The sequence below is a fragment of the Osmerus mordax genome, chromosome 2 (assembly GCF_038355195.1).
Source record: "Osmerus mordax isolate fOsmMor3 chromosome 2, fOsmMor3.pri, whole genome shotgun sequence".
NCBI lineage: Eukaryota > Metazoa > Chordata > Actinopteri > Osmeriformes > Osmeridae > Osmerus > Osmerus mordax.
The window spans coordinates 15,784,287-15,800,330 of NC_090051.1; the positions used below are offsets into that span (position 1 = coordinate 15,784,287).

Sequence of the window (16,044 nt, forward strand, 5' to 3'; positions counted from 1 at the left end):
TCAACCTCTGGCCCCCAAGCTGGGGGAAGGTATAATTAATCTAGATCATCTGCTTTAGGAGGGACATCCAGGGAGAGGAGAGAGGCAGGATGATCGGCAGGGGACAGGATGGGGCAGGTAGGGGGCAGGGAGGTCTGTGTGAGGCCAGGTCCTTGTGGAAAGAGGCGTGGATATAAAATGATGGGCAGTTGGGGAGTAGGAGAGGAGAGAAAGAGTGAGGAAAGGAGAGCAAGAGAGAGAGAGAAAGAGAGAGAGAGAGAGAGAGAGGAAGAGACAGAGAGAGAGAGAGAGAGAGAGAGAGAGAGAGAGAGAGATAGAGAAGGGATGAAAGAGAGCGTGACTGTCTGACTAAAACATCGACTAACTTTTCCTGTTCAGTTCCAAGTGTTTCATATTCATTAGGATAACTATGTCTAAGCCTGACTGAAAGGAGCAACAAAGGGAGGCAGAGTCTGACTGAGTCTGCCTCTAGAAACAGATCCTCAGTCCCACAAACCACAAGTATTAATTCACAAAGTCCCAGACACAGAGCCTACCTTGAAAATCAATATAGCAATATCACAACATGCCTGCAACAAATTGATTTTATCCTGGGCAATTTCTACCTCCAAGGGGCTCAGGTCGGTTTCAATACCAAGGGGCCTGTTTTATCCTGTAATAGATCGTACCCGGTGTAGTTAATAACCTTCATATTCTTATATGTCGCTTATGGATTGTATCGATCATTTGACGCATCTCCTGCATGCTTGTATGAGAGTAAAGACAGGATAATGTGACAGCCGCATTAAAGGGCCCCTGATGGATCGCACCACCTCGTGGGACGCCGTGATCACGGCGGATGCGGCACCACCTATTTCAGCTGTATTGGGACACACGGACGCACAAAGCAGGACCCGTCTTATGGGCCACGACCAGCGTTCCCCATTCAGCACCCCCAGTGTGCCCCTGGTACACAGAGATCCAGAAATACAGCATCTAGAGATCTAGCAGAAGCCAAAGACAGAGCCAAAGCGAGGTGTTCGCCTGCAACCGACCTCTGTCATGATTTGCTCAGAGCCATGGATTCAAGTGGTTGGATAGGCTCACTCCTGGGGGAGGGGGCTTAGCTTTGGAAGGGGTTGAAGATGCCCATAGACATTTTCATGAAGATGTGTGTCAGTTTGGTGGCAGACATGAATGTGTATGTGTGTGTGTTTTGGGCTCTCGAGGAAGGACTGGGCCAAGCTGGAGAATGAGAATCCCTCTGAATTATTCACTCCTGCTGACAGAGAGAGCCGTGGGCCTCAAGCCCACGGCTCTGTCTGTGCCCTACAAAACTCACTGACTGAATTCTGGTCTTACACCGAGAGTATCCTTACGTAACACACACTATGTGCTCAGATGGTCGATCCCAAACCACCTTCTTTGTCTTTTATCTTTACTCTTTCTCTACAATACAACTATTTTTCCTGTTCATTACTTAAGCTACTTATTCTTCCAGTAGGAGACAACAGCCCAGAGAACATCTTTAGCACACATATAGAGCTAGCCAGGGTCAGGCCAGAGTGATGGGAGGCTATAGGTAATGGCCTATTACATCTTTGTCAGAGGTGACTGCATTAAAAGATTCCCAGGGCACAGTTGGTTATATCTGTATACCCTGTATACATTTCCTTAGGGGAATGACCTACATCTAACTTATCCAACATTTGCTCAAATCTGATATTTAAATATGACTTCTAAATATGACTTATAAATCACAGCTATCTGCTTGATAGCTGCGGTACTGTGAAATCCTTCAAAGATTGTTGACTAAAAAGGAATAAATAGAACAGGATAGTACGTGTCCTTTCGTTCACATTTGACTGACCTTAAAGTTTGGCTTCCCTCTCACACATCTTATGTCATCACTTTGATTGCTATCCTTTTCTCCGGAAGCTTCTCAGTACAGCTCTGAATTGATTCCTGGCTATGTGGCTCACTATCAAAACAGAACAGAACCCAATCCAAACCGAACTGTAACATCCAACAGCCAAAAGAGATGCAAACTATTTACGGTCTATTTGCAGCCCAACTCTTGTCCAGCTCGAGAGTAACTGAGAGGGAAGTAGAAACAGTGGGTGGCAGGTCCGAGTTCAGATATGGACGTCCAGATGGATATTGAGACAGAAGTGGATGTCGGGCCTTACCTGTGAGGTTCTTGAGCCCCAGCTGACGAAGGCCAAAGTTTCCGTCGCGGCGGTAGTTGAGGAAGATGGCGAGGGCGTAGCGCTCCTCGTACAGCTTGGTCCCTCTGACGATCCGCAGGTTCTCCAGGGGCAGGTAGTCAAACTGGTTCAATGCCACCAACACATAGCCTGTCACTTCCCTGATGGACTACGAGAGAAAGGGAGAGCGAGAGAGAGAGAGAGAGAGAGAGAGAGAGAGAGAGAGAGAAAGAAAGACAGTTCAGATTAAAATGACACACATACAATCGCATACTTAACTACCGATGACGGTGCAGGATTTCTCAAACACATCGGCTCGACTGCAAGAACACAAGCAAGCGGGAGAACAGGTTTTCTTTCGCTAGTCCTCATATGTAGAAACCACTCGATGAAGACACCCACAGGGGTCATAAGGTCACTTCCCTCCAAGCAGTCCATGTGAGGACGACTCTCTCCTCAGGTGAAAGACTTTGAAACTTGGCTGTGAGTTTCCGCCCGAGCCCAGGGTGAAACAGAAGGCCTGCCATCACTTAACACGTCCACGTCATTTAAAAAGATAACGACCGCGGAGAATTTCGCAGAGCCACCCAACCAGAGCCGCTATGAATCAAAGTGACTGGCCCTCCTCAAGCCCATCCCGGCTCCTGTCATTAGCCGAGACAGAGGCTCATCTTGTAGGACAGCGTCCTCACACCGGGGCTGACAGTAATCGCAGCAACAGGCCCGGGCGCCACGTGTAACCTCCCTGACACGCGAGCGGCCAACGCTAAGATTAGTCCTAAGGAGTGTGCTGGTGCCCCTGCCTCCGCTGCTCAGGCCCCGCGTCACTGGCAGCTGTCAGGTGGCATCGTCATCAGACAGGCTCAGCCTCAGAACTGGCAGGGGCAGTCATGCCGCTGTCATGATCCGACACGTTCCCTTAATGGGCACGGACGGCAGCTCTTTCCCCGGTAGATTTAGTCTGTGCGTGTGCGCGTGTGTGTTTGCACGAGTGTGTGCATGCGTGTGTGTGCGTTTGACCTCTGTAAGATTCCTTGAGAATAGTTTCGACAATACTTTACGTTACTACATACCAATACCACATAGTAGTACCACATACTACATACCATAGTTTAAGGGTGAATACAGCATATTAGACAAGTGAACCTTGCTATGGGAGAGGTTTTGAAAGGGTGGGTTGATGCTATTGATTTTGTTTTGGTAACACAACCTTCCACTGCCCCTTCACTTACAACAGCCACTTACTCCTTACAACCCTCCCACATTGTGTGCCTTCTTAGACTTTGTGGTAACCTATATAGCTTACTACCCTTTAATTAAATACACATTCATTTGTGCCAACAAGGTTTTTTTACCAGAGTAGTTACATGGTAGTTGCTCTAACCTTAATGTAAAGTGTTATGGTTTCTTTAGGGGTCAGTCAACCAATCAAGTAAACTTAGTGTGTTTGTAGAAGGTCAGCGGGATGTGCAAAACTGTGTGTGAATGTGTGTGGGCTTGGCTTGTGTGCACATGCCTGCATAAGTGCGTCTAAGGCCGCGGACAAGGCTCCATGCTGTGGTGCCAGTGTGCAGGCAGGCAGGCAGGCAGGCAGGCAGGCAGGCAGGCAGGCAGACAGGGCTGGGTGTGCTGTGTCTGGCCAAGCAAAGACAGAGGGCTGGGGATGAGTCACTCCAGCACACTGTGGAGTTGGAGGTCAGCAGTCCTGGAATATACTGTTGGCTAATGACCCTTGGGCTCCAGCTGATCCTGTGTGGGGGACAGTCCAGAACAGTGACCCTGCCACAGGCATACTGGCTCCCTCAGACCCCCCTCCTTGGCTCTCTGTCCCCACAGTCTTAGCTCATTGCCAGAGCACGTTCCATCACCTTCACCCCACCCCACCACCACCACCACCACCAGTGGCAACCAAAAAAACGACTTCCTAGTAGTTACCTAGCAACCTCAAAACCGGCTGCCAGCATCAAAGACCAGACGGAAGGAAAGGAATCTGAGGAAAAACAGTGGCTCCTTCATAGCACTGTTGTTAATTTAATTAAAGGATTACCTGGATGATATTGTTTTCACGGAGACTGGTGCTATTGTTCAGTTCCTGCCCTGCTTCACTGCCCTCCCTCTGGCCTATTTGTTATTTTCTAGCCACCTGATCGATAGTTCCCAAAGTGCAGGCACAGAGGGACAAGGAAGGGGAGAAGATCAGGTACACACACAAACACACACGCACACAAAGATCCCTCTTTTGCTCTGTAATGACCGGCGTAAACAACATGCAGTAATTTGTGGTTCAATGCAAAGCTAATGGCTGAAGCTTCCTCTGTGGTCTTTTAACACTGATCGGCTAAATAAACCTGTGGTTGCCAGGTTTCAGAAGGCTGGGCTTGTGCCCATATCCACTGTTGGGGGAGGGAGCAGGGACTAGGGCCCAGGAAAAACTGCTCTTGTTTGGACTTTAAAACCACTGCAAAAAAAGAAAAAAGCATGCATTAATGCGTTTATTGCAATAATATTCCTCCAACTACTGTGTGCCTCGCTTGGAACAGTGATAAATTCACTCCTGTCATAATTCATTTCCATACAATTCTCTATTTAGCTACAGTGCAATTATGCAGGTAGATTACTTGCTAAATATAAAGCATGACCTGGCATTGTCCTCGATAAATTTCAGCTAAAATACCAAGGGGCTCCACCTTTCCAACACTGGATGTAAAATACCAAGAATGAACAGCATGACTTGATAGGCCAGTGAGATGTGTGGCAACAATGGCACCGCTTAGCTTTCCAGACCACTCCGAACATTGAATAAAGTTCCAATAGTCTGGCTGAGAGAGCAGAACGGAACCGAGCGTGGAGGTGGAGGAGGTTTAGTGAGAAGCAGCTGAATAAGGACATATTCCAGTGTGTCACGGTGTTGAAAGAGAGAGAGCCAGCCAGATTCACTAGATTAGAGGGGATTTCTTCTCCCCCTCCTCCATTTCACTCTGGCGTTGGTTGGCCGAAGTGTGCCAGCGGAACAAAACCCTCACTTCAGACTCTGAGACGTGCCCAGCTTTGAAATTGAGTCCTTCAATCCTCAACTTCTAAAGGGGAGGGACGCTGGAAACAGAGGAAGTAGGAAGGGAGGGGGAGGGGGAGAGGGAGAGGGAGAGGGAGAGGGAGAGGGAGAGGGAGAGGGAGAGGGAGAGGGAGAGGGAGAGGGAGAGGGAGAGGGAGAGGGAGAGGGAGAGGGAGAGGGAGAGGGAGAGGGAGAGGGAGAGGGAGAGGGAGAGGGAGAGGGAGGGAAATGGGGAGAGCAGCCATAGTGGGCACTGCAGAAGGAGGAGAGCAGTCAAGTGGATCGGAGAGGGGCCCGGTATATTTTAATGCATAATTAAAGCTCCACCTGTTCCAGTTCAGGAAAACAGAGAGAGAGAGAGAGAGAGAGAGAGAGAGAGAGAGAGAGAGAGAGAGAGAGAGAGAGAGAGAGAGAGAGAGAGAGAGAGAGAGAGAGAGAGAGAGAGAGAGGTGGAGGTGGTGTGTGTGTGTATGGGGAAAGGGAGGGGGGGGGGGGTGTAAGAGTGTAATGACACCATTAGCATGTTGGAAGGACTGAACACACGTTAGCCTGATTACCTCTCATTACCATACATATTGAGCTGGTTGCCTGAGCTGAGGGGCTGGGTGCTGGGTGAGGGAGACAAAGCCAAGGGACTTCACAGGAGCTTAGGGCCCGTACACAACTAATCCCTCATCTCTACATTTACACACTACCTACAGCCCATCACAGATACCACTGTGCCACTGAAGAGCCGGATGGGGATGGAACGAACGGAATATGAAAATATACTGTCGAGTCATTGTAGCTTTCAGAAAGGACTGTCCACACTCCATTGGCCTACATGCTGTATAAAGTTACAACATATTTCAGCCCATTTCACAAGTAGGATTATAGTGAGAGGCATTGTTGCAGTGTTGTTGTAGCTTCCTAGATCTTGATGTGTTTGTGCAAAGAGGCTGATGAGGTCATGATGACCAAGACGTCTCTGCAGTGGCTGACTGTAACTGCAGGAACGTTTGACAATATTTTCTCCGCAGAGATTCAGCAGAGAACTTTGGGTCAACTTTCATTTAAACCTATTTCTGTGTGTGTGTCTGTGCGTGAGAGAGTAAGACTGTGTTTGATTGTGCGACCTGTGAGGTAGACACACTTCAGACAAACCTGTAAGAGTTTGTGTCCCACTCCCACTGGTGCGTTCTGGTTGGACGTTGACGTCACATGGTGTACCCGCAGTGATTTGCAGCAAGTGCATGAGGTGTCTCCGACCTCTCTTCCTCCTTCAGTGTCTGGAGGACTCTTCAAATGGGAGCCACTTCAAACACCTGGAGCTGTTGTTTCCTTTGATCTGACTGCATTCTTTATCTCTTAAACAACATGATGGTGTACCATCTTTGATGTGAAGCAGGTAAACGGGTCTGGATGTGTGCGAGTGTATGGCGTGCCTCGGAACCGCTTCATCATCCACGCCACTCTCATGGGTTTGGTTTCCTGCTGAGGAACTCTCAGGCGAGGCTGGGGTTGGGTGTATGTGTGTGACTGGGTGGAGCAGGGACGGACACACCATCACTGAGCTACGTCTGCCTGCTCATTCTCTAGGTCCTCCTAGAGTCATGTAACAGTGCGAGACAGCTGGATTCTCCCACGCGAGAATCCATCTTTGCTAAGCTCCAAGTTATTCGTTTGCACCAGAACCACGGTGGTTCGAACCAATCAGAGTCACTGAGGAACTACTGGCAGCTACAGTTGTGGTTGAAGTTTGCCAGTGATATATGATAATAGACAGATGGTTCATCCAATCATGTATTTTAAAAGGTTTGTGTCCTTTTCCAAACTGTTTCCAAGGACGACTTCCCAGATGGTTATGTGTAACAAATCATCTAGATAGTCCGGTTAGTAGTAATGAATGTTTAATTATCTTGGTGCTGTGCACAGGCTAGTTAGATCACTTCATCTCAGTAGCACAAAACAACTTCATGACCGATTTCTCATGGATCCCCTACGGATGTGAACTAGCAAGGGATAAAGTAGCATTAGTGGTTTCTGTCCTCTGCTACACACATTCGAAACCTGATGACTTTGAGAAGTGGGGCTCGCAGTGGAAGAGTCACGCAAGCTGAGAAGGGATGTGTTTCAGAGGGCTTGATTCTCATTGATTGTGACAGTTGGGCACTCCACTGTCAGACATGTTGATGAGTAATCCCCACAAGGTGCATACATCACTGCCGGATCAGTTCATGACATGCCACACAGTGTTGAGTGAGCTAAGAGAGGGAAGGGGTATCAGTAAAACATAAATAAGCATGCTGTTTATGTACACACACATATTACTATACACTGCACATGCACATGTTACTATACACTACACTTGCAGTATACTACTGCATACTATAGTATATATGTGTATACGCTGTTTATATACTTTATATATGTGTGTGTGTGTGTTCTGGTTTCTGTGTCTTCAACACTAAAGGTTTTTGATTTTCTCCATATTGTTTGAATTCAAAAAGACACTCAAGAGACCCAGTGTAGGGTCTGTATACAGTATCAAGGGGAAATGTCCATTAACAAGAGAAACACATATATCAGCTGTGGTTTAACACGTTTTGGGAAGCTCATGCCATATTGACACCCTCTGAATTTGCCAAAACTCAATTTCGGAAATCACCTTCCTTTTCTTAGGACTGAGACGACTTGCCATCAAAGCGACACAGCTGCTGAGAAAGATTGAGTCAGCGTTTCCTAATGCAGTCTTTCAGTTTGTTTTGGATGGGGCAACTATTTCACATTTGTAAACCATCTGGCTCCTCTAATGCCTGATAGACAATCAGGATATCTGAAGGTCCGCTGGCAAACTGAGAAGATTTCGACGTCTCAAATCCTCTCAGTTTGTGGTGTGTCTGTTTGTGAGTGCGTGGGTGGGTGGGTATGTTTGAGGATACATATTATGTATGTACATGTATCAGCATATCTGTGCATGTGATTGTGCTGTTTAAAGGTGCATAACATGGATATGATGGTACCGTAAGTCTGTGTGTTCCAACAGAGGACATCCATGTGAGCATCATATACTCCCAGCAGAAAGAAAAAAAACGAAAGATGTTTTCATCAACTCAGCACAAGAGTACCCACTTAATCCTCTTCCCAGCGAGAGATCTGCACCCAAATTACTTTTTTTCTGCATGGTGGCATTTGATGAGGTCCACACTTAGCACAATTAAGGTGGATGATGTCTATAGGTTCCACTCAGAGCTGATCTTACGGGTGGATGCTAATGAAGTGGTGTTTCCAGGGAAGCACACAGCTCTGTGGGCGTCGAGCTTATTAGGAGCCAGAGCGGAGCCCCTCTGTAAGGCCGGGATGAGCAGGCGGGCCCCAGTGGGAACGGATACCTTTCATCCCTTCACTATAGGGATGGAGGGGAGAATAGGGGAGGGACAAGTGTGGAGGAAGGGGAGAGGCTGAGGGGTGATTCCCCTCCTCTAAGTAAGCGGTAGGCAGCCTGATTAAAGCGATAGAAAGATTGAAGAGACCACTGTTGCTCTGATTCCCGCTTTCATCCTCCTCTCCGGGAGAACCCCAGAGGTATGCCAGGGATGCTGACAGGAAGTCCACTGCTGTGCGTGAGTGTGTCTGTGTGTGTGTCTGTGTGTGTCTGTGTGTATGCCAGGGCCACAGGTGACTGCCTCTGATTTTCCCAACAATGTCTTCAACCCTCCCAACACTGGGCTCAGCTCATTTCTCTCCTCTCCATCACATTTCACATAATGAGCCGTGCCACAGTGCCTATCGATTTGGCACCACAGTAATTAAGAATAACCGTGCATCTTCTCTCCCCTCTCTCTCTCTCTCTCTCTCTCTCTCTCTCTCTCTCTCTCTCTCTCTCTCTCTCTCTCTCGTTCGCTCTCTCGCTCTCGTTTTTTCTCTCGCTTTCTCTCTCGCTTTCTCTCATTCTCTCATACACACGCACATACACCACAATTCTGTTTATTTTGCATCCTCTATTCCATCACTGAATGGTGATGATCTCTTCCTTTCGTTTTTTTCCTCCCTCTCTCTCTCTCTCTCTCTCTCTCTCTCTCTCTCTCTCTCTCTTTCTCTCACTGTACTACACTCAAATGGTAATGCATTTGCAAAGGTAAGTTCATAGTGAGAGTTATTTTCTGTAATTATGACTTCCATGTGGATTCCATCCGAACACATTTGGAATTATATACAGACAATTGGAGAGGCTTTCATTGGCTAATGTACAAGGAAGTTACATCATCATTAAAGGACATTGATACGAGTCTGGTTTTGGCAAGCCCTGGCTGCAGCCTGGCACTTCCAGCCCAGTGGCATAGCCCTTGTGGAGTCAATGTCAAGATTGTTCCTTAAACTGAAACATTTAACACACTTACAATAGGTAAAAGCCAAGGTTCTAGAGACAACTGGGTTTTTACATTTAAATGTTGTCGTTTAGCAGACACTCTTATTCAGAGCGACTTACAGTAAGTAAAGGGACATACCCCCCGAGGCAAGTAAGGTGAAGTGCCTTGCCCAAGCACACAACGTAATTTGGCACAACCGGGAATCGAACTGGCAACCTTCTGATTACTAGCCTGCTTCCCTAACCACTCAGCCGCCTGACTCCTGGTTTTTATACCATCGCTGCTTCTATCTAGTCGTCGGCACAGTGCAGGGATAAGTGTCGCTGTGTTTTTCTCTTGCTCTCAGACTCCAGTCTCCCTGTCCCTCTCCACTGTTTCTCATCCTTTTTCCCATTTAGTTTCCTGACAGCTCCCAAAAGCCCTCTGTCATCAAAGCTGACTTCCATCACAGCCCGAAAAATGAATAGCAGTGCACTCACTGTATGATATCCAAACCATTTATGCCAGGAGAGCAGAGACACACTGTATTTACTCCATAACCGCACATTCCTGCCATTGTAGGTAAGTGTCTGCGGTGAGATCCACTTGTTTTCCGCAGCAGGGCTCACATGCAGTTAAAACTGTCTGAGCAGAGCTCAGAGACAGTAAAACACGGCCTTGAGTTCTGACAGCCTAAATGCCATGGTCCGATTTCACTCGAGTCACTGTAGACACACAAACCAGAGTAGGGTAGGCTAGTGAATCCAAAGCCTCTCTACACTGAGCCTCTGTGCCCTAAGATAAGAGGTTGACAGAAGAAAGATGGAATCAAAAGTGGCACTCTCCCATTGTCCATGTGGGACCACGACTCCATCAGTGTGGAGTAATGAGTGGACTCCTGCGGGGAATTCTCCAAATAGAGTAATTTGTAATTGATTCAGTGCATTAATTACCAGCCTGGTTACACCCGTGTCATGGTTAATATTGCACAGATCTGATGAGGAGCCGGTCCGCCGAGGGATCGTTTGGGTGAGCGGCGATTATTCAATTACGGTTGCACATTCTGCGACAAGTCTTAATCGGACTATAATCACCTTCCTACGCACGGCACTCTGGGTAGGACGCCACACCATCGACCAGAAGCCATGGTTAACTTCCCGGTTAATCAGGCCTCAACCCCCCAACTACAGGACCCTAAGGAGCCACGCCTTCAGAGAACTAAACCCAGCAGGCTTTGACGATCCCTCACCGCTCAAACTGGTTCCGCACATCTCTCCTCCACACACAGGGAAATCATTTTCGACGTTCCTGTGCGAACACGTCTACTGTCTCGTTCTTTGTGTTAACATGATTCCCCACGTCCTCTGATAAAGCCTGAGCAGTGGTGCCTCTGTCAAAGACCTAATCATTGTTGACTTTCAGCTGCGCTGTCAAGGTTGTGCTGCCTCAGATATGAGTGTGGCCCCCAAGGGTAAGAGCCTTGGGTGTTGTTTGGGATACCTAAAGCAATAATTGGAGAGTCACTTACCACTGATTGTGACTGAATAGATTCTCCCTGTGGACACCAACAACATCACAGTCTCTAATAAATCTACTCAAAGGAACAATTGGCGTATTTGTGCACGTTGTTGCCTCAGACACAAACCGCCAGGACTGAGCATTGTTCGGAACCCTCATCAATCCTCTCTACGGTTTCAGCCAGTCTGACTGCCTTGAATAAAACCCTATTTAAAGATGTTATTCAAAGGACTAAAAGATGTGTGGTTTTGCATTTCAATGAACAAAGCCACACTTCCTTATGTATCTAAAATGAATTGAGAACATGTATGCAGATGCAGGCCCTTGTGAAGTAATATGACTCCAAATGGTTTTGTAATATAATATCTACAATAAAAACCTCCTCAGCATGCTAGCGTTATGTAAACACATACCAAGGGAGATGAAGTGTCTGATATGTCACACACGTAACACGCTTATAGAGCTATAACCATTTTTCAGTAAAGTAGGTTTCATGAAAAGACCACATCAGCATCCTGTTATCTACTTTGTTTTAGGTATACATACATGTATACAGTTCATACAGAAGGGTAGGGTTGCCCCTGTACGTTTATCAAACCAAAGTTTGCATCTTAATACATATGCCGATACCGTGATGATAATGATGTCCTTAATCTCTAAAATTGCTTTTGAATGATTATCCATCATGAAAAATCTTATTTCTGTCTTAGCATTTTTGTTAATGTATTGAGATAAACCCTCCCCAAAAAACAACAAATACATAAAACGACTCAAATCAAAACAACCAAAAGCAAACAACCCATTGTTTCCAGCTGGAGGGTGCTAGCTAGACAACCCCCTGCTTCTCCCTGCATAATTCACCAAGGCAATATAAAACACCTGCAGCTCAGTCCACTGTCACATTACTACTTTATTGGCAACATTTCTTTTGGTTTGTGTGGTGGGGGTGGGCGGGCGGGAGAAGGAGGCTCTTCCTGAAATGATTCTGGAGCTTGAGATAAATCTATTCATTTTGTCCTCAATTTTGTGAGGTTCCTCTCTGTTACCCGACACCACCAGACTCTGAGTGTCTAACTGCATCCTTGGGCCTGCGTTACAGTCCTGCCAGGCTCTATGCCCTGAGAAACCCAGGCTCTACGTCCAGGCTAGGCTTAATGGCCGTAACAGCATTATTAGCTAATAAAGGTTGATGGGCCTCACGGCTCCATAAATTTGGGAGGGCAAGAGAGGCAGCGGTAAGGGCGTCTGTCAAGACGTGGTCCAGATTTATCCCCCGCTCCGGTCACGGCCCAGTGGGCACACAGTGCCCCAATCGACAAAAGTCCACTAAAGATCCACAATTGAGAAATGGTAGTCTTGATCGACGATCGCATAACCCTAGAGGCCAGAAGGAAATCAGGGGACCTGCTGACCCACACCGAAGAGATTAGATGGTGAGAGGATAATGGACTGGAGTCTATTTATCCAGATGGGATGCAGGATTCACTTTTCTGACCCACTTGTCTGTCCAAACACAGACAGCAGCAGAGGCACAGTGGCCCATAGCACACAGGGTTTGCTTTGGCATGAGACCCATCAGCTTCCCTCACTAACAATCTTGGTTAATTCAGAGGCTGAAGTCTCACAGCAGAACTGGAGCACTTTGAATTGATTTGGCTGTCTGCCGGGCGTTTTTGAAAAGACTCACGTTCAATAACCGACAAAAAGAGACAGAAGGCTATTGATTTTGTGCTGAACACACACTCATTTGCAGGTTCTTGAATAAAAATTCAAGATGTTGAATACAAATATTAAGTTCCAAGGTTGCATTAAGTTCCAAGTTCCCAGTAACCTGATTGGATTCTCGGCCAATTCCTACTTTTTACTGTACACTAGGGGTTATGTATTAGACTGTACCTTGTTGATCTGGGTTTCCAAGTTTGTCTTGTTACCCAGTGATGAGAACTCATGAGAATCACAGTACAGTAGGCACTGCTATCGATGTTAATACTGCAGATCCTGAGAGAGCTTTTTTACGAGGTCAGACTTAAAATGTTGGCGCTCATTCAGTTATTTTAATCCATTGAAAATTAGCTTTCAATTTCAGTTCAGCCAATTAGTCTCATACGTATATCTGTGTGCGCATCCCACACGAGCGTGTGTAAATCCAGCCTAATGGTTGATGTCTTTGATAGGCCTGTTGTAATCACCAGGCATTAAAGAAGGCTTAGATACGTCTCAAGGGGCTTCCCACAAGCCCCGAGTGATGTAGGCTCCTTGGAGCAGTAGTATTTTACTACAGGATTGCCTGTCCCGGGGGCTGAGTGTGATATTCAAGCAGAGTAAAGGTCCCTAGGCCTGGCAACTCATATCATCCCGAGCATCCCATCAATCCTGAAGGTTGCTTATGGGGTCAGAGTGACAAACAATGTCTCTCTCTCTCTTTCTCTTCCTCTTTCTTTGTTTCTGTCCGTAAATGAAAATCAGAGAGAAAGCGATGAGAGAGAGAGAGAGAGAGAGAGAGAGAGAGAGAGAGAGAGAGAGAGAGAGAGAGAGAGAGAGAGAGAGAGAGAGAGAGAGAGAGAGAGAGAGAGAGAAAGAGAGAGAGAGAGAGAGAGAGAGAGATGGCTGTGCCTAAAAGTAGTCAAAAGTCTGTAATGATCATTCATCTGTGGATTTATTAGATGATAAAGACATGACATCCTGGTTGATTGGAGCTGGACTACTTGCCAAGGCTCTGATTTGATGGCTAAACGGCTGTAATTACAGTTTGCAGAGTCTCTTTCACATTCACTCTCTGTCTTTCTCTCTATCACTGTCTCACTCATCCCCGTCTCCTCACCCCCGCTGTCTCCCTCTCCCCCTCTCTCCTTTCGTTCTCTCTTTCTCTTTCACAGGGGGACAGTTCCTTCCTCTTTTCTACTCTCTATTCTGTCTGAAGAGGGATATTAATGCCATTAAAACAGCATCATTAGCTGATGAGCAATTCAATTATTGGTCTCATCTGGGTGGAAGAAGAAAAGGCTATCCTCGAAGAACCTCTCCGTCTTTTGTCATGGCCCTCACAGCGGCTTTTGTCTTTCCAAAGTCTGTTTTTTTCTTTCCAAGGAGAGGAGGCTTCTCAACTTCTCACCTGGAGACACAGCAGCATGTTACTTCTGGTAGAGCAACACAGGCGGTTTGTCGATGAAGGTCAAGAGGTCTGGCCTCTGTTTCCATCTCAATTATAACCCCATGCATTACCTCGCGAGCTTATCCTGTCACACCTCTGCTCAATAATCAAGGAGCCAACCACAGACAGTGTGTTGCAGGGACAAAGACTCACATGTTAAGGTAGCCAGACAATGATTACAAGCTGCTGTGTTAAGGAAACGGACCGAGAGTAAGAAGTAAGATGAACTGAAAAAGCCATGAATACAGAATGAGGCTTAAAAAAGACCCCATGACATAGGAAAAACATTGAATAAAAACCATGTTGTAGCTGGATCATGGACGAAAATCCATGACTGAATAAAGGGGGTTACCAAGAAAAGAGGAAATCTGGAAGTTGAGAAATCACTGGTGATATGTATGTAAGTTACAGGTGTAAGATGTCTCACAGCTCAGATAAAATAGCGGTATTACAGGCACACTCTGGACTTAATAATGTGGACCACCAGGAAGATGTGTGGGGAGCGGCTATTTAATACCTGTATCCTCAGCATGTGCTCTATTAGACTCTAATATCTCCATACATGCCTCAGCACAAGCCAGTGAGCAGGACAATCCCAATGCTTTTGGTAGCCCTGATTAATGACTTCTACCATGCCTGGTTCCACTGGTAATTACAATCAGGCAATTGGATTTCGGGGGTCGTCGCGAAGGGAAAAGGCCCATGGAGGCGAGGCAGGCCAATGAGACTGGCCCTGGTTGTCTTTATTAAGCAATAACAAAACACAAGCACGTGTCTGACACTAAGTCCAGCTTTTGTTAACCCTCAGAGGAAGCAAAAGTAGGGAGGAAGGAGAAAGTAACACACCGGAAAGAGAGGAACAGATAGTAAGAGACAGACAGCATGAAAGTGTATAGATCTGACCAGACCAAACCAGCTTTTGAGTTTAAGAACAATGCATTAGTTTGTTTCCCTTCTGAAGTTAATTTGGCCTCAGTGGGTCAGTGCCTCTGACCGCACATTGGAGGCCAATTTCTCCCAGCCTGCAGTCTTCACTCCCCAGTCATTATTTTCAGCCACAAGTGAAATTGGCCGAGGGCTAATCAACATTTAGCTCCTCCGAGTGTGTTATTACACAGGAATTGATGGATGGTACAATTACACCCAATGTCACCTTAGCTAAATGGCTATGTAATCCTAATGAGTTTTTATTCAAACAGTGACTAGTTAGCTCTGCGAGAGGGGGGAGCAGAGAGTTGGAGGAGGAAGAGAGAGGACAGGGAGGAAACAAGCAAAAACATGAGGAAACAGCTAGGGATTCTGCGTAGAGCAAGATCATTTGATGATAAGGAGGCCATGAGGACTACAAACACGAACATGAGACCGTTGATGTAGTAAAAGACAGAAGAATAAAGAAAAGAACCCAGTAAAGATGCTAACAAAGTGTGGTATTTCTCTTTTATAAACAAATCACCTCCAGAGTATCCCCACTCTTTCTCGCCTCCAGCCCATCTCTTTGCTAAAACAAGGTCATGCTAAAACACTAGAACCCACCAATCATGATTATTGCCAGGCAGAATGAAGTCTAAACCAACCACACAGCCTCAAGGAAGCAAGAGTAATAATAACAGAGTAGGATGGAAGTCCGCAGTTTACAGAGCACAAACACACACACACACACACACACACACACACACACATGCACACACCAAAACAAGATGGATCCTCCGTCACCCCAGGCAACCATGATCATGTCTTCGCGACCCGAGCCCGTGCTGTAGATGCTTTGGACAAACCTTGGCGATCAAATTATTCCCCATGCCCCAGCTG

The 16,044-nt window shown here is 46.6% G+C and overlaps 1 protein-coding gene across 1 annotated transcript in view; it reads right to left on the minus strand.

The window, feature by feature from the left end:
- The window catches only part of LOC136967187 (receptor tyrosine-protein kinase erbB-4-like), a 162,822-nt gene that overhangs the window by 68,832 nt on the left and 77,946 nt on the right, over window positions 1-16,044 (minus strand). The window contains 1 exon segment of the mRNA XM_067261102.1: window positions 2,169-2,355. Coding sequence (XP_067117203.1) covers window positions 2,169-2,355 — 187 coding nt within the window.